The sequence below is a fragment of the Oncorhynchus kisutch genome, linkage group LG15 (genome assembly GCF_002021735.2).
Source record: "Oncorhynchus kisutch isolate 150728-3 linkage group LG15, Okis_V2, whole genome shotgun sequence".
NCBI classification, from domain to species: domain Eukaryota; kingdom Metazoa; phylum Chordata; class Actinopteri; order Salmoniformes; family Salmonidae; genus Oncorhynchus; species Oncorhynchus kisutch.
This window is the reverse complement of record NC_034188.2, coordinates 58,248,091-58,268,122: the sequence shown is the minus strand read 5'-3', so window position 1 is coordinate 58,268,122 and position 20,032 is coordinate 58,248,091. Positions and strand designations below refer to the sequence as shown.

Here is a 20,032-nt window from a genome sequence, read left to right as displayed (position 1 = left end):
ATAGCGTAAGCCACAGTACAACAACCCACTGACACGGCAGAGACACTGATTACAGGGGTTATACATAGGCTTGGGCGGTATACCGTATATACCGCTTCCCGGGATATTTGGAATCCACGGGATTGTTTTCCAATGTCGTCAATACTATTGAAACTATTTCTTTGAAATGTAGTAGCTACTTTTTAAGTAAATACCTGCAGTCAACTTGTGCAATACATTAGGAAATAAAGAAGACTGCTTTCTTCATTTCACCTGTCACATAATTATTTATTATGAAGTTCACCGGTAGTCCCAGTCACATGGTGTTTGTTTACAAGCGCACAACAAACGAGAGACCGGAGCCTTGTGAGTCACTCACTGTTGAGCAGCATGTGCCAGGTGATCTAGTTAAATTATGGAATTCACAACTCAATGTTTGTTTAGCTTCTTGCTAAATCAAGCTTTGCTTGGTAACAAGACCCTTGCTGTTTAGAATTAGTTTTGTGCGTGCAGCAAACTGTGAGTAGCATTTTTGCAGACAACTTCTATAACTTTATGAGCTGGGATGTCTGTCCTGCAAATAGTTTAGGTCAGAGACTGTATAAAATGTTCGCTATGCGCTCGTTAGCATTTAGTTAGCATTCTCTTTGGGATTTTACATGTACTTGTTAGCGTTGCTAAGCTTCTGATCTCAGATGCTCAGTGGGGTTTTAAAATAGAGGCCCTTCTGTTCAGTGACGGTATTATTATTTTTTAAGGGGTGGATCAGCTTTAATATTGCGGAAAGAAAGTTGCATCCATCAATGTAATTGTCTGCATAATTTCCAATCCCAAATTTTTGGGGGGGTAAATGTATATATCCATACACGCACGCATACATACATACATATAGACATATATACATACACATACCTATAGAGACATACATACTTTTTTAAAGAATATACCTTTATTATTATTCCCCGCAAACCCTACAACTGATCCCCCAATTGGAGTAAACTAACACTTCGGATTTTACCTTCAATTTATACATCTTATTAACATTTTACAGACACAGTCTATTTTACAATAGTTATTTTTTGTTTGTTTCTAGTCCTTCCTCTATTTCTGATGTCCATCCAGTTTGATTTCTATTTGTACCTGTGCTATTTCACAACAGTTCTGAACCTATATACATTTGCCGGTATTACCGAACATCCCATGATGTTATATGGTCGGTATGAAGGTCAATCTGGATGCTGCCCAAGCCTAGTCATACATACATACTGCACATACCACCTCATTCAACACACAAACTGACTGATGTACACCATTGCAAACACTAGTCTGTAACGTCCACATCAGTGGAGGCTGCTGAGGGGAGGACGGCTCATAATAATGGCTGTAATGGAGCAAATTGAATGGTATCAAACCATGTCTTTGATGTATTTGATACCATTCCACTCCAGCCATTACCACAAGCCCATCCTCCCCAAATAATGTGCCACCAAACTCCTGTGATCCACATATACAGTGCATTCAGAAAGTGTTCAGACCTTGACATTTTCCACATTTTGCTACATTACAGCCTTATTATTCCTCATCAATCTACATAATATATCCGATAACGACAAAGCAAAAAAAAAGGTTATTAGAAATGTTTGTAAATATATTACATATTAAAAACTGAAATACCTTATTTATAGTTCAGGTGCATCCTGTTAACATTGATCATCCTTGAGATGTTTCTACAACTTGATTGGAGTCCACCTGTGGTAAATTCAATTGATTGGACATGATTTGGAAAGGCACACACCTGTTTATATAAGGTCCCACAGTTGACAGTGCATGTCAGAGAAAATCTCAAGCCATGAGGTTGAAGGAATTGTCCGTAGTTCTCCGAGACAGGATTATGTAGAGGCACAGATCTGGGGAAGGGTACCAAAAAATGTCTGAAGCATTGAAGGTCCCCAAGAACACAGCGACCTCCATCATTCTTAAATGGAAGAAGCTTCGAACCAAGACCCTTCCTAGAGCTGGCCGCCCAGCCAAACTGAGCAATCAGGGTAGAAGGGCAGTGGTCAGGGAGGTGACCAAGAACCCGAGCTCCAAAGTTCCTCTGTGGAAATGGGAGAACCTTCCAGAAGGAGAACCATCTCTTTAGCACTCCACCAATCAGGCCTTTCTGGTAGAGTGGGCAGACAGAAGCCACTCCTCAGTAAAAGGCACATGACAACCCGCTTCGATTTTGCCAAAAGCCACCTAAAGAACTCAGACCATGAGAAAAAAGACTCTCTGGTCTGATGAAACCAAGATTGAACTCTTTGGCCTGAATGCCAAGTGTCACGTCTGGAGGAAACCTGACACCATCCCTACGGTGAAGCATGGTTGTGGCAGTATCATGCTGTGGGGATGTTATTCAGTGGCAGGGACTGGGAGACTAGTCAGGTTTGAGGGAAAGATGAATGAAGCAAAGTACAGAGAGATCCTTGATGAAAACCTGCTCCAGAGCGCTCAGGACCTCAAACTGGGGCGAAGGTTCACCTTCCAACAGGACAACGACCCTAAGCACACAGCCAAGACAATGCAGGAGTGACTTCGGGACAGGTCTCTGAATGTCCTTGAGAGGCCCAGCCAGAGCCCGGACTTGAACCCGATTGAACATCTCTGGAGAGACCTGAAAATAGCTGTGCAGCAACGCTCCCCTTTCAACCTGACAGAGCTTGAGAGGATCTGCAGAGAAGAATGGTAGAAACTCCCCATATACAGGTGTGCCAAGCTTGTAGCGTCATGCCCAAGGACACGAGGCTGTAATCACTTTGTTATGGTGCTTTAACAAAGTACTGAGTAAAGGGTCTGAATACTTACGTAAAATGTTTTTATATATATTTATATATATATATGTATATGTATATCTAAAAACACTCTACTATTTATATATATATATATATATAGTTGAAGTCGTAAGTTTACATACACCTTAGCCAAATACATTTAAACTCAGTTTGTCACAATTCCTGACATGTAATCCTATTAAAAATTCCCTGTCTCAGGTCATTTAGGATCACCACTTTATTTTAACAATGTGAAATGTCAGAATAATGGTAGAGAGAATTATTTATTTCAGCTTTTATTTATTTCATCACATTCTCAGCGGGTCAGCAGTTTACATACACTCAATAGGTATTTGGTAGCATTGCCTTTAAATTGTTTAAACTTGGGTCAACAGTCTCAGGTAGCCTTCCACAAGCTTCCCACAATAAGCTGGGTGAATTTTGGCCCTTTCCTCCTGACAGCTGGTGTAACCAAGTCAGGTTTGTAGGCCTCCTTGCTAGCACACGCTTTTTCAGTTCTGCCAACAAATTTTCTATAGGATTGAGGTCAGGGCTTTGTGATGACCACTCCAGTACCTTGACTTTGTTGTCCTTAAAACATTTTGCCTCAACTTTGGAAGTAGGATTGGGGTCATTGTCCATTTGGAAGACCCATTTGCGACCAAGCTTTCACTTCCTGACTAATGTATTGAGATGTTGCTGTAATATATCAACATCATTTCCTTCCTCATAATGCCATCTATTTAGTGAAGTGCATCAGTCCCTGCTGCAGCAAAGCACCCCTACAATATGATGCTGCCACACCCGTGCTTCACGGTTGGGATGGTGCTCTTCGGCTTGCAAGCCTCCCCCTTTTTCCTCCAAACATAACGATGGTCATTATGGCCAAACAGTTCTATTTTTATTTCATCAGACCAGAGGACATTTCCCCAAAATGTACGATCTTTGTCCCCATGTGTAGTTGCAAACCGTAGTCTGACTTTTCCTTTTACTGTGGATATAGATACTTTGTACCTGTTTCCTCTAGCATCTTCACAAGGTCCTTTGCTGTTGTTCTGGGATTGACTTGCACTTTGCACTACAATTATTTTTCTGAGGTCTTGGCTGATTTCCCATGATGTCAAGCAAAGGCACTGAGTTTGAAGAGGGCTTTGAAATACATCCACAGGTACACCTCCAATTGACTCAAATGATATCAATTAGCCTATCAAAAGCTTCTAAAGCCATGACATCATTTTCTGGAATTTTCCAAGCTGTTTAAAGGCACAGTCAGCTTAGTGTATGTAAACTTCTGACCCACTGGAATTGTGATATAATTAATATAGATAATTATAAGTTAAATAATCTGTCTGTAAACAATTGTTGGAAAAATTACTTGTCATTGTCACGTTCGTCATAAAGAGGAGACCAAGGCACAGCGTGATAAGAATACATTCTTCTTTTATTACACAAAGAACACTAAACAAACAAAACAAACAAACAAACAAACAAACAAACAAACAAACAAACAAATGACACGAGTGCTGACAGGCAACTACACATAGACAATAACCCACAAAACCAAAATTGAAAATGGCAACCTAAATAGGATCCCCAATCAGACACAACGATAAACAGCTGTCTCTGACTGGGAACCAATTCAGGCCACCATAGACCTACATATACCTAGACATACTAAAACCCAATAGATATACAAATACCCTTGACAGGACAAAAACACCTAGACAATACAAAAACTAAACCAACCACCCTTGTCACACCCTGACCTAACCAAAATAATAAAGAAAACAAAGATAACTAAGGTCAGGGCGTGACAGTCATACACAAAGTAGACGTCCGACTTGCCAAACTAGAGTTTGTTAACAAGAAATTTGTGGAGTGGTTGAAAAACAAGTTTTAAATGACTCCAACCTAAGTGCTTCCGATTTCAACTGTATGTATAGAAAAAGAAACATCCTCTCACTGTAAACTGTTGTTATTGTGTAAATATTTGTATGGCCATAACAAGATTCAACAACTGAACAAGTTCCACAGACATGTGACCAACAAAATTAGAATAATGTGTCCCTGAACAAAGGGGGGAGTCAAAATCAACAGGAACAGTCTGTATCTGGTGTAGCCACCAGCTGCATTAAGTACTGCAGTGCTACATGGTACTACATGAGGAAGGAGGATGCCTTCCCTGTAACGCACAGCGTTTGAGATTGCCTGCAATGACAACAAGCCCAGTCCGATGATGCTGGGACACACCGCCCCAGACCATGATGGACCCTCCACCTCCAAATCGATCCCGCTCCAGAGTTCAGGCCTCGGTGTAATGCTCATTCCTTTCATGGATAAAAGTGAATCCGACCATCACCTCTGGTGAGACAAAACCGCGACTCGTCAGTGAAGAGCACTTTTTGCCAATCCTGTCTGGTCCAGCGACGGTGGATTTGTGTCCATACGCGACGTTGTTGCCGGCGATGTCTGGTGAGGACCTGCCTTACAACAGGCCTACAAGCCCTCAGTCCAGCCTCTCTCAGCCTATTGCGGACAGTCTGAGCACTGATGGAGGGATTGTGTGTTCCTGGTGTAATTTGGGCAGTTGTTGTTGCCATCCTGTACTTGTCCCGCAGGTGTTATGTTCGGATGTCCATCCTGTGCAGGTGTTGTTACACGTGGTCTGCCACTGCGAGGCCGATCAGCTGTCCGTCCTGTCTCCCTGTAGCGCTGTCTTAGGCGTCTCACAGTACAGACATTACAATTTATTGCCCTCGCCACAATCGTTCACGTAGATGAGCAGGGACCCTGGGCATCTTTTTTTTCCAGAGTCAGTAGAAAGGCCTCTTTAGTGTCCTAAGTTTTCCTAACTGTGACCTTAATTGCCTACCGTCTGTAAGCTGTTAGTGTCTCAATGACCATTCCACAGGTGCATGTTCATTAATTGTTTTTGGTTCATTGAACAAGCATTGGAAACAGTGTTGAAACCCTTTACAATGAAGATCTGTGAAGTTATTTGGATTTTTACGAATTATCTTTGAAAGACAGGGTCCTGAAAAAGGGCTGTTTCTTTTTTTGCAGAGTTTATATATACATTTGCAAACATTTCTAATAACAAACATTTAGCAAACATTTCTAATAACCTGTTTTTGTTTTGATATTATGGGGTATTGTGTGTAGATAAGGATATTTTTTGTAACGTAACAAAAAGTGGAAAAAGTCAAGGGGTCTGAATACTTTCCGAATGTACTGTAGCATTTAATGGAACTGAACCCAAAACTTTCCACTAGACGCACACACGAAGAGTCACAGACACACACACACACACATAGACACACACCCAGTCTGAAGATGAAAGAGCAGTGTGGAGCACACGAACAGATATTTGAGAGCTGGGCTGGTGTATGTTGGCGTTAGGGCGAGACAGTGGGCCATCTCAGCTTGGTCTCAGACTGTTATCAGACCATCTCTCTCTCTCTCATTCTGGCTGGCTGGCCAGACACTCACATAAACCAACATCAGCCTTGGCCCCTCAACTCACTACGACACACACACACACACACACATTTACTCCATCTGCAGCCTGACCATGGCATTAAAAACACAGCTAGAGCAGCGGAGGACAGGTAGTCAGGAAGCCACCCACGCCCATCCAGTGGTTAGCTTCCAAACCACAAGTGGAACCCCTCTCCCCTAGCATGGTATGAGCCAGCCGTATCACCCTGGACCTGTCAGACTGTGTTAACGGCCTCCGCCTCTGATCCTGGACCAGTTTATGAGTGGAACCACCACGTTTCACAAGCATCTGAGAGGGCTAAATCCAGAGAGGACTGTGGGAGGTCCTGCGCCCTGATTGGTGGCTTGATTCTGTGGGAGGTGGGCTGTCATCACTCTAATTGGTGGGTCAATGGTGTTGTGGGAGGTGGACATTGACAGAAGCCAACCACAGACCCCATCCGGCTGGCCGTAAAAACATTGTCAACTCTCTGACGTAAATAACCACAGTTAACCTGCCCCCGCATATACAATGATACAGTAAACACAACACATTAACTACCCTGACAGAGAGACATAATACGCATGCTATATTCACAGTGTTCAATTCAATAAATAAACCATGACACCTATAAAACAACAGTTAAACAGTCGATTGGAAATGCCCCCCCCCTCCGTGATCCTGGTATGTACAAAAACTTCTGTAATTTCTAAACAATTCACCTGATATGATTGATAATACCGTCAAATTAAAGCTGACAGTCACACAAATCCAAAGTTTTGGAGTATAGAGCCACTGTACCAATAATTACAGAAGGCACTGTTGTTGAATCCCCATGGAGAAGCTTGTTTTTCTCACAACTTCCTCCTTCCAGCAGAGCAAAGGCCTGACCAACCCAACCCTGACCACAGGAGCCCCAAACAGACAGACCTAGTGGTGCTTCTGACCATGAGTGACCTCAAACAGGCCCGGAAGCTGAACACATTTCTGCACTGTCAGGATCCAGACATTATGTCTGCTCAGCCAATTTCCCATGTCAAATAAAATGGGAATGTAGTCAATGTACAAAATGAGAACTATGAAAGCACTGTTGGCAATGAGAGGTGCTGAGTAAGAGGAACGTATGTATATACATTGGGAGATGGTTGTGAGCAAAGTGTGTGTGTGTGTGTGTGTGTGTGTGTGTGTGTGTGTGTGTGTGTGTGTGTGTGTGTGTGTGTGTGTGTGTGTGTGTGTGTGTGTGTGTGTGTGTGTGTGTGTGTGTGTGTGTGTGTGTGTGCGTGTGTGTGAGCACAGATCGGCACAGCACACATTGTGAAATCAGTTGAAAATCGCTGAGCGATACCGGGGAGAGAGGGGGCTCTTGAAACTGATTCTTCAGGGGGATGTGTTAGGAGAGGAATGGGGGGAGGGGGGAAGAGAAGAGGAAGTAGACAATGATGCATGATACATCCTGTGTTGCAATTGGACAAAAATATGTCTTAATATGGGACATTTAAAGCTGTTGGTACCACGGGGGCCATTTTGTTGACACAAACACAATGTCATGTTGTTTATGTTTCATCATCCCTCTCTCCATCTGACACTTACAGCAGATTCTTAATACCAGCCTGAAAAGGTGTCTGCTCTAACATTGGCCCATATCTCTTCTTCCTGTAGCAAGACACTGCACGTTACCATGGCATTAGAAGTGAGAAGAAAGAAAAAGAAGGAGGATACCATGGTAACGACGAGCAAAACAGCCAAATACAACATTCTCGGATGTATAGGATACATGACAAACGGGCTACAACGACTGATCAGTGCAGCAGCGAGCCATCGAGCGTCACCATGGCAACAGTTCAGTGGTGAGTCGCTGAGAGAACCAGAAATGTCTGTCACTTTAATGGTGAGAAACTACTGTAACTAGGCCTCTTTTTTACCAGAACCTTCATTCTTACTGGGTCTATTAATATCATTCAGATACAGAACTAAACGACATCTAAGCATCGTTAGGGGCACAGGGTCACATGACAAGGGGCATTAGTGCGCATGCAGCTAGGCAGCGAGCTGGAACAGCCCCATTACCATGTGATAAATGGCTCTCCCTCAGAACCATATGTCATCTCAGTACTTTCCCTGGGGACATGATTGATCACAGGGCCGAGGTATGGAGAGCTGAGGCCCGCCACTCGATGCTCGGTAAGCTGGGACAGGCTCCATCAGTCAACCCAGCATATGGAGTATGGAGATCAGCATCAGAACACATGCAGGCCAGGCCACGTTGTTAGTACCACTAGGCTGTAATGAACAGATCAGGGGATGCCAGACTGAATCTGAAAACCAACCTAAGCCTCCAAAAATATTTTTGAGACATGCTTAAATAGGCACTTTGGTCACATTACGCCAATATTTTGTGACCAAAAGATGAAGGGGGTTAGCACTTGGGAGGCCCCTATGAAAATGAATGATTGATTTTAACAGTCTGTACATTCACGAAGACAAACATAATTGTGCAGAAGTAGAGGTTAAGTGTATAGGTCCTTATGGACATCAGAACATGTGATGGGAATAAATTGGTCCTTTCTGGTCTGGTGGCTGGTGTAAGATGTAATTACTCAATAATTACAATATAATAAACCTCTTAGTGTAGTAGTATTTCACGGTGTGCAGTTGTAAAATATGTAGATAGCATCTCTTAAAACTATTTACCCAAGTTTACTATGAGATTCAATCATCTTGATGCCTGGGCAAGCACTGTGAGAGGGATTGTGCAACTTCATTTGGCAAAGTAGTCGACCCGACATCTGGATAGCATTACAGGAAACGTGAAGCCAGCCTCAATGAACGGCTTGCCCCGCGCCCCTGGATATCAAAATACGTGTCATTAACCATTTTTCACCACTTCCAAACAGGTCAGAGAATCCGTGTTAATTACTTGAACTGTAGGCTAAGTTATTAATGACACCTCGGTTTGCTGTAATTTCATTGTGGCTATGTGAGACTACGGTGCAGAGTTCCCTGACTTGCGGCCTGCGGGCTGAACATGGCCTGCGGGTGATTTATTTATTTGGCCCCCCAAGTTCTGACCCCCCCCCCCTCAAAAAAGTGTTTTTAATTTAGTATTTTTATTGTTGGACATAAAAGCCTGTAAAAACGCCAGCAAATCAGGTCCAAGTGATTTTAACTTGGGGAATCTGTTCCAAAGTATTCCCACGCATAAAGGCAGTGGTGTAAAATACTTAAGTAAAAATACTTTAAAGTACTACTTAAGTCGTTTTGAGGGGGTATCTGTACTTTACTATTTATATTTTTGACAACTTTTACTTTACTACATTCCTAAAGAAAATAATGTACTTTTTACTCCATACATTTTACCTGACAAACAAAAGTGCTTGTTACATTTTAAATGCTTAGCAGGACAGGAAAATTGTCCAATTCACAGACTTATCAAGAGAACATCCCTGGTCATCCCTACTGCCTCTGATCTGGCGGACTCACTTGGAATTGTACCCCTGCTATCTGTAAATTATGTCTGAGTGTTGGAATGTGTCCCTGGCTATCTGTAAATTATGTCTGAGTGTTGGAGTGTTCCCCTGGCTATCTGTAAATGATGTCTGAGTGTTGGAGTGTACCCCTGGCTATCTGTAAATGATGTCTCAGTGTTGGAGTGTTCTCCTGGCTATCTGTAAATGATGTCTCAGTGTTGGAGTGTTCCCCTGGCTATCTGTAAATTATGTCTCAGTGTTGGAGTGTACCACTGGCTATCTGTAAATGATATCTCAGTGTTGGAGTGTACCCCTGGCTATCTGTAAATGATGTCTGAGTGTTGGAGTGTTCCCCTGGCTATCTGTAAATTATGTCTCAGTGTTGGAGTGTTCCCCTGGCTATCTGTAAATGATGTCTCAGTGTTGGAGTGTTCCCCTGGCTATCTGTAAATGGTGTCTGAGTGTTGGAGTGTTCCCCTGGCTATCTGTAAATGATGTCTCAGTGTTGGAGTGTTCTCCTGGCTATCTGTAAATGATATCTCAGTGTTGGAGTGTTCCCCTGGCTATCTGTAAATTATGTCTCAGTGTTGGAGTGTACCACTGGCTATCTGTAAATGATGTCTCAGTGTTGGAGTGTACCCCTGGCTATCTGTAAATGATGTCTGAGTGTTGGAGTGTTCCCCTGGCTATCTGTAAATTATGTCTCAGTGTTGGAGTGTTCTCCTGGCTATCTGTAAATTATGTCTCAGTGTTGGAGTGTTCCCCTGGCTATCTGTAAATGATGTCTCAGTGTTGGAGTGTACCGCTGACTATCTGTAAATGATGTCTCAGTGTTGGAGTGTACCCCTGGCTATCTGTAAATGATGTCTCAGTTTTGGAGTGTTCCCCTGGCTATCTGTAAATGATGTCTCAGTGTTGTAGTGTACCCCTGGCTATCTGTAAATGATGTCTCAGTGTTGGAGTGTACCCCTGGCTATCTGTAAATGATGTCTCAGTGTTGGAGTGTTCCCCTGGCTATCTGTAAATGATGCCTCAGTGTTGGAGTGTTCCCCTGGCTAAAAAAACAAGAACTTTATGTCTGAGTTTCAAAGGAATTTGAAATGATTCATACTTTTAATTTTACTTTTGATACTTATGTATATTTTAACAGTGCCATTTACTTTAAAAAAAATACTTTTATACTTTTACTCAAGCAGTATTTTGCTGGGTGACTCACTTGAGTCATTTTCTATGAAGGTATATTTACTTTTACTCAAGTATGACAGTTGGGGACTTTTTACACCCCTGTATAATAGAGATATATATGCCATCGTATATATATATATATATATATGTGTAAGCAAGGTTTGAAATGATGTCTCAGTCAAATATTAGATCTGTTTGGGATTCTTGCAGTCAATTTGCAGTCTACAAATGATTTGTAATTATGTTCTGGCACCCTGACCATCCGCTCAAGGTGATCCCTGCTATAGGATGTTCCATGACCTCTGCAACATTACTCAAACTAAAAAACAGCTTGACAGACATTGGGTCCAGCAAGTAGATGTTACACAATATAGAAAATTCTCGGAATGGTTTATCATGATGAAAAACAGAAGGCCAGGAGTCTGATAAACATATATCTTACACTGTAACCTAGGCATGTATGAATGTATGAACGCGACACAACGTAGCCTAGATCTAGTTGGGTAATGGGGTTACTCGGGAGAGGGAAGAGGCAACACGAAAGGGAGAGAGTATTTGAATTAAGCAAAACGAGCCCACCATCGCGCAGGCGGCCACCTGCGTAATAAAACAATAATGTGTGCAATGATAGGACTGAAACACACAAACCATCCAGGAAAGCCTTTGTGTTTTGCATCTGAGCAAAAAAACACAAACAAAAAAACACATCAAAGCACAGACACCAGGTTAATATGCACGATGGTTTTTCATACCGTTAAAAATCAGACAGACAGACAAACATCCCATAAATATGCGCTGGTCAGGAATACTAATCCAACCATACCTGCAATCGCTCTGTCGCTGGCTGCCACATTTTAGTAGAATCAAAGGTTTCCGTAACTACTGCTGCTGGTTATTCGATATGTAGTCCAGCTCACATCTGCTTGTTCTCGGCGCTTGCTTCTCCTCTTCTGCAATCTGGAGAAAACAGACAGTGAATTCCAATGGAGCTTGATGAAGCTTTCGCCTGCGAGCAGTTCCCGAGACTGGTCTGCAAGGGGCGGTAGCGACAGCCGCAAGGAAGGGCAGGACAGGGGGCCAGAGAACCCTTTTTTACAGACATACAAACTTTCCTGCTTGAATGTCGCAAAATAATTAAATTGACTGAATATTAAAGGCTCACATAAAAAATATTGCCATTATTTCAAGCAATTTTGGTCGGTGTTGCTTGGTTTACTAATTGCTGTATTATGGTATTATGGTTTGCCCAAATGGTCATGGTTTTGATGGTTGATGGCGCACTTCTAAAAACCCTGTTTTAACAACAGACACATTCCAGCCTTCTGGCTCCAGTGAAGTGGCTCCGTCAGAACTGGCCATGACTCAGTTTATAGGAGTTGTGCCTACCAAGGGACCCCTACGAAGGCCAAACAGTTCCCCGTGACCCTGGAGGTCATGGAAAGGGGAAAAGGGGTAGAGGTCGACAAAGGCTCCCCACTCAGAATTCAGTGTAGGGTGAACCTCATCAATAACCACTGGCTCCTCTCAGCTCCACAAAGTGTGTGTGTGTGTGTGTGTGTGTGTGTGTGTGTGTGTGTGTGTGTGTGTGTGTGTGTGTGTGTGTGTGTGTGTGTATGTATGTGTCTGTCTGTCTGTGTGTGTGAATGCGTGTGGCTCTGTGTGTTTGTGTGTCCATGCGTGAATACGTGTGTGTGACTCTGGGTGTGTTTGCGTGTGTGTCCATGCGTTCACGTGTGTGTGTGTAGGCGCAGTGAGTGACGAGATGACGCCACAGCCAGCCTGTATTTACAGATGTTTACTCTGGGAACATCTGGATTAAGCAGGAGGTCACCAAGGCCGCACACAGGGCTAACAACACTCCTTATATGGGTATTTCCCACTGCTGACATGTTGTCTGGGGCAACTGGGCATGGAGAGACTGTCTATTGGTGGAAACATGTTGCCCATTTTCCTATGGTAGTGGGTACTGCATCTATGGACACTCCTCATTCTGGCCAGTGTTGTTGAGTTGCTATAGTGTCCCTGTATTTAGCATGTCTTTTGGTGGATTGATGCTGGATAACACCAGTACTTACAAAACTTGAGTTTTTCCTTAATTTGTTAAGATTGATTGATTAGGTTCTCAGGAGTTGTGAAATGCACAATATTGATAGGATACAAATTTGATTTGGTTTTCAAAGCACTAGTTTAGTCCAAAAATAGTACTTAGTCTTGTGCTTTGGAGGTTATCCAAACCCACTTCTCATGTCAAGTCGTGATAAATCACCTTTGTGACTTCAGTATTATTTTCCCAATTCAAGAGTATTGAGATCTAATTGCTGAGGTTTTGGTCACAATACTCAAGAGATGCTGCTGGAGTTGGATTGGACAGAAGAAATACTGATTCCATACCAAGGTTAGCTGTCCATTAGAGTCCAGAAGGCAGACAGAAGAAAGGGAGGCCCGTGACAACATGGAGAACAATGACGACTGAAGGCTGAACTCCAGCAACACCAGTAGAGCTGGAGCACAGTGGAGAAGACGGCCAAAGACCACAGGAAGGTGAAGATCCTTTGTTGCTGCCAAATGCTCCAGCCGGCATGACGGGATGAGAGCGTCAATGAGGTTATACATTTTACATTCATGTTTATACACGTGTATTACAATGACCAAGTCTTGTCATAGTACATTTCCATTGAGTCAACAGAACCCTGTGAGTCAAATGTTTTTCTAGACACAAATAGACCTCTGGTGTCATAATAAGAACAAACAAGAGACACCAGCTGGGTTTGTGTTCACTTCAACCTTTATTGTTACATCATTGAACATAGATAATAATCATGTGGTTCTTCTCTTTAAAAAAAAAAGACGACCCTAGTAGGCAAAACATTAGTCAAGTGGAGAGCTCACTCGGTGCTCCGGGTGGGCGGAGATTTCTAAAGAACCAATGGAATGGTCTAAAATGTGCCGCCCATCCGGCGCCCCAAACGAATGCACCCAGGGGTTGACCCTGAGTGGAACAACACAACCGCACACAGACAGAGAGAGAGAGAGAGAGACACCTATACCTGGGACACAGAAGCACATATATTACTGGAGCAGCCCCACCAGCTGACCCCCACCTCTCAATCATCCACTCAAGACCCACCCACTGGCTACTCCGACCACTCCTGCAAAAAACACAATTATTACTCTTCCTTTATTTGTACAGAACTTGCATGTAAATAATAAAAACATGACAACCAATGTTTTTTTAAATTGCTGTTCTAAAGCTTCCCTCCATAGTGTACATCTCTTCTACCTCTACCCTGACGTTGTTGCCTGAAGGAGGTGACGATTTTGCCATAAACCTGGCAAAGACACAGTAAATCAACCACAATATACGGAGGGTTTCAAAATGATGCAGAAAACATTGAATCTACCCATGCACCAAGTAAGGCAACCTACTGTAGATTTTTTTATATAGAAAGATATATCGTACTGCACTATGACAAGTGCACCTATTTCTACCACACCTGTAAGAACTCCTATCAACAGCCTCTGCTGAATCTATACTTTAAACTGAGCTCATGGGTCAGTGAGGGACATCAGGAACCACCCCCTCTAGGAACCCAATGGCATCCTGGGTAATGTAGTCACATTCTACTGGAGAGAAGAAGCAACCAAGATGGCAGTATCACCCAACACCTACTAAAAAAGGTACGCTCTTATGCTACAGTAGCTTTATGGATATTCCAACAGATTTCCCGCATAACTATTGTTTGGGTTTTTTCTCCACTACATTTATTTTGTTCATTTTTATCTAAAGAAATATTAAATGGTTTGCATTAACTGAATTTGTGTGTATTGGTGTACGGCCGAACATGTGCAGTTAGTTGTGTGTGTGAACAGGTGATGCGTGATACTGTGTGTGTGGGTGGGTGTTGCCGCTGTGTTTTCTACAAATTTTTTGTTTTGATCAGAGTGACCAGGGGCTTGTCGTCAGGGCTGTAGTCCTCGTAGGTGATGGGTGCAGCGTCGTACATTGCCGGCCGGGACTTCTTCCCAAATCTGAGAGAGGGGAAGAAAACACATATTTGGACATCACTTCAGGTAGGACAGCTAGCTACATGCAAGACAGATCCTAATGTTTCAAGTGTAGAGTTGCTAGGTTGAGAATTAAATACAGGTGACAGGTGAATGTATGGTTTTAAAGGAGATGTTGCATGTTACAAACAGAGTAATATAAACATGGTGTTGTAAGAGAGGCATTACACATTTACCCACAGTGTATTACAGGTGAGTATACCCTAGTGCTGGTAATCTTCCAAGATTAGCCTAAAATCTACCGGAAGGGGCCTTTGTCTCATGTATGACATTGTTATTGAGTATTGCATTGTTGGGTTTTGAGTTTTCAAGAAAGGCATTTCACTGTACTTGTGCATGTGACATTAAAAACTTGAATGGGCCTTAATCTCCCAGTTAACAGCAAAGCTAAAACAGGAGGTGTTTCTAATGGCTGAATCAATTTAATACATTAAATATTAACAATGTTGAGGCACTTGTATACTCATATTAAGCAAGCCTAGTCTACCCTGAGGTGTGACTTGTTCAGAGAGCTTTGTGCCGTCTCACCTGGCGTGGCGGATGGAGGCGATGGCGTTGCTGAACTCGCTGTCGATGCTACGGCAGTTGTAGAACTCCTGGTAGGCATGGCGAGATGAGCCCTGGTACTCGATGCGGCTGATGCGGCAGATGCCCACGATGAGGATGATGAGCATGAGGATGAAGGCCACGCACAGGGCGCCGATGATGATGTAGAGAGAGTGACGCGGCATGTTGGTCAGAGTGTCCTCGGGGTGGGTGGTCTTCCACTGCAAGTCTGAGAGAGAAACAGACAGACTTATGAATAAACCTAAGAAAGGCATGTACATGTAATCATATTTCATAATTTACTCCCACAACAAGGGGATTCTGGGTAATGTACTTACGTATCTCACAGCTGGCTCCTACCCAGCCTGGGGGGCAGTGGCAGGTGTATGCTTTTGATTGGTCGATGCAGGTTCCTCCGTGATGACAGGGATTGCTCTCACACTCGTTGATGTCAACCTCACAGTCCTCCCCTGAGATAACCAATAGTGGGCGGGGGGGGGGGGGGGGGGGGGGGGCAGGTACAGGTATACTTTGGGTTCCCTAGTCAGAACAGCCTACTCCCACCTGTGTCCCCAAGGCCTACTATGATAGACATGTGTACCCACACGCACACACAAAACACACACACAGAGTTGAAATGCTCACCAAGGTAACCAGGTGGGCAGACACATGTGGCGTTGAGGCCCACACTCTCACAGTGTCCTCCATTCTGACAGTGAGCCTTCAGACAAGGATCCCTGTAGATCTCACAGTGTCTGCCTGCACAGGGACACACACATATGACCCATTAATGACACACACACACACACACACAGTACTCTCTACAGACCTGGGTTCAAATACCTTTGGAAATATTTCAAACACTTTACGCATTTGCTTTAGCCTGTCTGGAGTGCCAGGAGGGCTGTGTTTGCACTTTTAGGACTTTTGTATTGGCTCATTGCAACAGACAAGCTCATTAAAAGGACAGCATAAATATTTGAAATGATTACAAATAGTATTTGAATCCAGGTCTGCTTTACACATGACAGTTTACAATTTACTACACATACTGTAGACAACACACAATCATTTATATGGACACATTCATAATACAGGGTGTATAAACTCATCGAATTAGCATACATATTGCAGCATCAGCATCATCACACAATCCCATCCCAGGATAACATACTTAAAACTGTCCCCGTTGAGTCACATTGGATTGAAATCAATACACACACACCCACCCCTACCTTCATACTGGGGAGTGCAGACACATTCGTAAGCGTTGATGAGGTCTCTGCAGGTAGCAGAGTTCTGGCAGGGGGCTGACAAACACTCGTTGTATTCTTCCTCACAGTACAGACCATGGTACCCTGGGAGACACACCACACACACACATAAAGTCACACTGTCTTTGATCATAATATTAGATGACAGTTCAAGGCATGATTATGTTTAGATATCACTAACGAGAAGATCAGGGTGATAGACTCCTCAGCACACATCATTTTTTTTATGCGAGGGAGATAAGTGGTTTAATGTGCCTTTATTTATATATAGAGATGATCACTTAGATGGAACAAGCAAAACCTTGTGGATGTTACATCCACAGACATCTTATTAAATCAATTATAGATGCAATTCTATGATTACGTCGATATAGCCCTGATTCAGCCGTGACTGTTTGTGATGTCTTATATGCAGTACACTCCAGTTACCACTAGGTGGCAGGTTTGCACTGGGACAGAACTGTGGGTCTTGGTGTTTTTCCCTATAAAAGAGAAGCAGTATGAGCCCAAGGTCAGAACACAGATTGACAGAATCTCAAAGTTGATGTAGGACATTGTGTTCTTTCTTCAGAGCTTACAAGCAGAAGCTACCGTACTGAGTATAGACATGTCAGTAAGTGTGATGCATGCGTGAGTGTGTGTCGGGCTGTGTGTGTCTGGCTTTCTGCTGGTGTGTGCATGTGTTTGTCGTTCACCATGAGAGGAAACATTTACATACAAAGTAAGCCTTGATAAATGCCAGAGTTTCTCATAAAAAGATCCAGTGAAATGTCAAGTGCCTTTCCCAGACTCCCAGACCCATATCCTCTGGCTAGTCTGACTCTGCTCTGTCTGATAGGGATACAGGGAGCCTGGGATCCACTAGAGTATATATCAGATCCCTCACAGCCTCCTCTCCTCGTAGAGGACGCAGACACCAGCTGGCATATTGATGAACAGGAGAAAAGGTCAATTATATCCTTAAACGAGTCTGATTGCAAATCACCAATGACATCATTCCCGTTAGATGGCGGCTGTCTGAATGGAGATGTGTGATTGGATGGCATCTGCCCAACTAGTGTAGTCAAACAATGGTTGCAGACAGACAATGGTCTGGAAGGAAGCGCAAAGCAACGGTCTCACCTAATAAAAAGAGATCCTAATAAAAATCAAGCAGATGACAGAGGAGAGGGAGAGGGAAATGAGATGAGGAAGAGATGGAGAGAAGAGAGGGGGACAGAAAGCCAAAGAGATGAAGAGAAATGGAGAACAGAGAATAGGTTAGCGTGAAAGGTGAAAAGAGATATTATGTGTGAATATACCGTGTGATATTATGTGTGCATATACTGTGTGATATTGTGTGTGAATATACTGTGTGAACATACTGTGTGATATTATGTGTGATATTATGTATGAACATACTGTGTGATATTATGTATGAACATACTGTATGAACATACTGTGTGATATTATGTATGAACATACTGTATGAACATACTGTGTGATATTATGTATGAACATACTGTATGAACATACTGTGTGATATTATTTATGAACATACTGTATGAACATACTGTGTGATATTATGTATGAACATACTATGTGATATTATGTGTGAACATACTGTGTGATATTATTTATGAACATACTGTATGAACATACTGTGTGATATTATGTATGAACATAGTGTGAACATACTGTGTGATATTATGTATGAACATACTGTATGAACATACTGTGTGATATTATGTGTGAACATACTGTGTGATATTATGTATGAACATACTGTGTGAACATACTGTGTGATATTATGTATGAACATACTGTGTGATATTATGTGTGAACATACTGTGTGATATTATGTGTGAACATACTGTGTGATATTATGTGTGAACATACTGTATGAACATACTGTGTGATATTATGTATGAACATACTGTATGAACATACTGTGTGATATTATGTGTGAACATACTGTGTGAACATACTGTGTGATATTATGTATGAACATACTGTGTGAACATACTGTGTGATATTATGTATGAACATACTGTATGAACATACTGTGTGATATTATGTGTGAACATACTGTGTGATATTATGTATGAACATACTGTGTGAACATACTGTGTGATATTATGTATGAAGATACTGTGTGATATTATGTGTGAACATACTGTGTGATATCATGTGTGAACATACTGTGTGATATTATGTGTGAACATACTGTATGAACATACTGTGTGATATTATGTATGAACATACTGTATGAACATACTGTGTGATATTATGTGTGAACATACTGTGTGAACATACTGTGTGATATTATGTATGAACATACTGTGTGAACATACTGTGTGATATTATGTATGAACATACTGTATGAACATACTGTGTGATATTATGTGTGAACATACTGTGTGATATTATGTATGAACATACTGTGTGAACATACTGTGTGATATTATGTATGAACATACTGTGTGAATATACTGTGTGAATATACTGTCTGTGCATTTGGAAAGTATTCAGACCCCTTCCCTTTTCCAAATTTAGAAACGTTACAGCTTAATCTAAAATGTATTAAATAAAACATTTTCTTCACCAATCTACACACACAATACCCCATAATTAATTTTTCTTCACCAATCTACACACACAATACCCCATAATTAATTTTTAGCAAAGCAAAAATACCTTATTTACATAAGTATTCAGAACCTTTGCTATGGGACTTGAGCGCAGGTTCATCTGTCCCGACTTCCACCGAAGTCGGTTTCTCACTTTGTTCGGGCAGCGCTCGGCATCTCCGGTCTTCTAGCCAAGTGCACGTGCACGTTTTTTCTGGTGCCCGGTGGGTTTTGTACCCATTTGTTTGTTGTTCTGGTTTCCGGTGATTTTATGAATAAAACTGCTCCGTTGATTACCCAGTTTTGCTCTCCTGCGCCTGACTTCTCTGCCGCCAGTTACGCACTCCCTAACAGCATGTTTCCATTGATCATCCTTGAGATGTTTCTACAACTTGATTGGAGTCCACCTGTGGTAAATTCAATTGATTGGACATGATTTGGAAAGGCACACACCTATCTATATAAAGTCCCACAGTTGACAGTGCATATCAGAGCAAAAACCAAGCCATTAGGTTGAAGGAATTGTCCATAGAGCTCTGAGACAGGATTGTGTCAAGGCACATATCTGGCGAAGGGTACCAAAACATTTCTGCAGCATTGAAGGTCCCCAAGAACA

At 42.4% G+C, this 20,032-nt stretch overlaps 2 protein-coding genes across 2 annotated transcripts in view; both read right to left on the bottom strand.

The window, feature by feature from the left end:
• The window catches only part of pid1 (phosphotyrosine interaction domain containing 1), a 46,061-nt gene extending 34,088 nt beyond the window's left edge, over positions 1 to 11,973 (bottom strand). The window contains exon 1 of the mRNA XM_020503038.2: positions 11,746 to 11,973. Within this exon, the coding sequence (XP_020358627.1) occupies positions 11,746 to 11,775 (30 nt within the window). The 5' untranslated portion in view covers positions 11,776 to 11,973. The remainder of the gene's footprint in view (positions 1 to 11,745) is intronic.
• Positions 11,974 to 13,685: 1,712 nt separating this feature from the next.
• The window catches only part of LOC109905586 (delta and Notch-like epidermal growth factor-related receptor), a 70,741-nt gene continuing 64,394 nt past the window's right edge, over positions 13,686 to 20,032 (bottom strand). The window contains exons 9-13 of the mRNA XM_020503037.2: positions 16,769 to 16,891; positions 16,179 to 16,292; positions 15,872 to 16,003; positions 15,516 to 15,762; positions 13,686 to 14,951 (exon numbers count right to left, since the gene is read on the bottom strand). Coding sequence (XP_020358626.1) covers positions 14,840 to 14,951; positions 15,516 to 15,762; positions 15,872 to 16,003; positions 16,179 to 16,292; positions 16,769 to 16,891 — 728 coding nt within the window. The 3' untranslated portion in view covers positions 13,686 to 14,839. The remainder of the gene's footprint in view (positions 14,952 to 15,515; positions 15,763 to 15,871; positions 16,004 to 16,178; positions 16,293 to 16,768; positions 16,892 to 20,032) is intronic.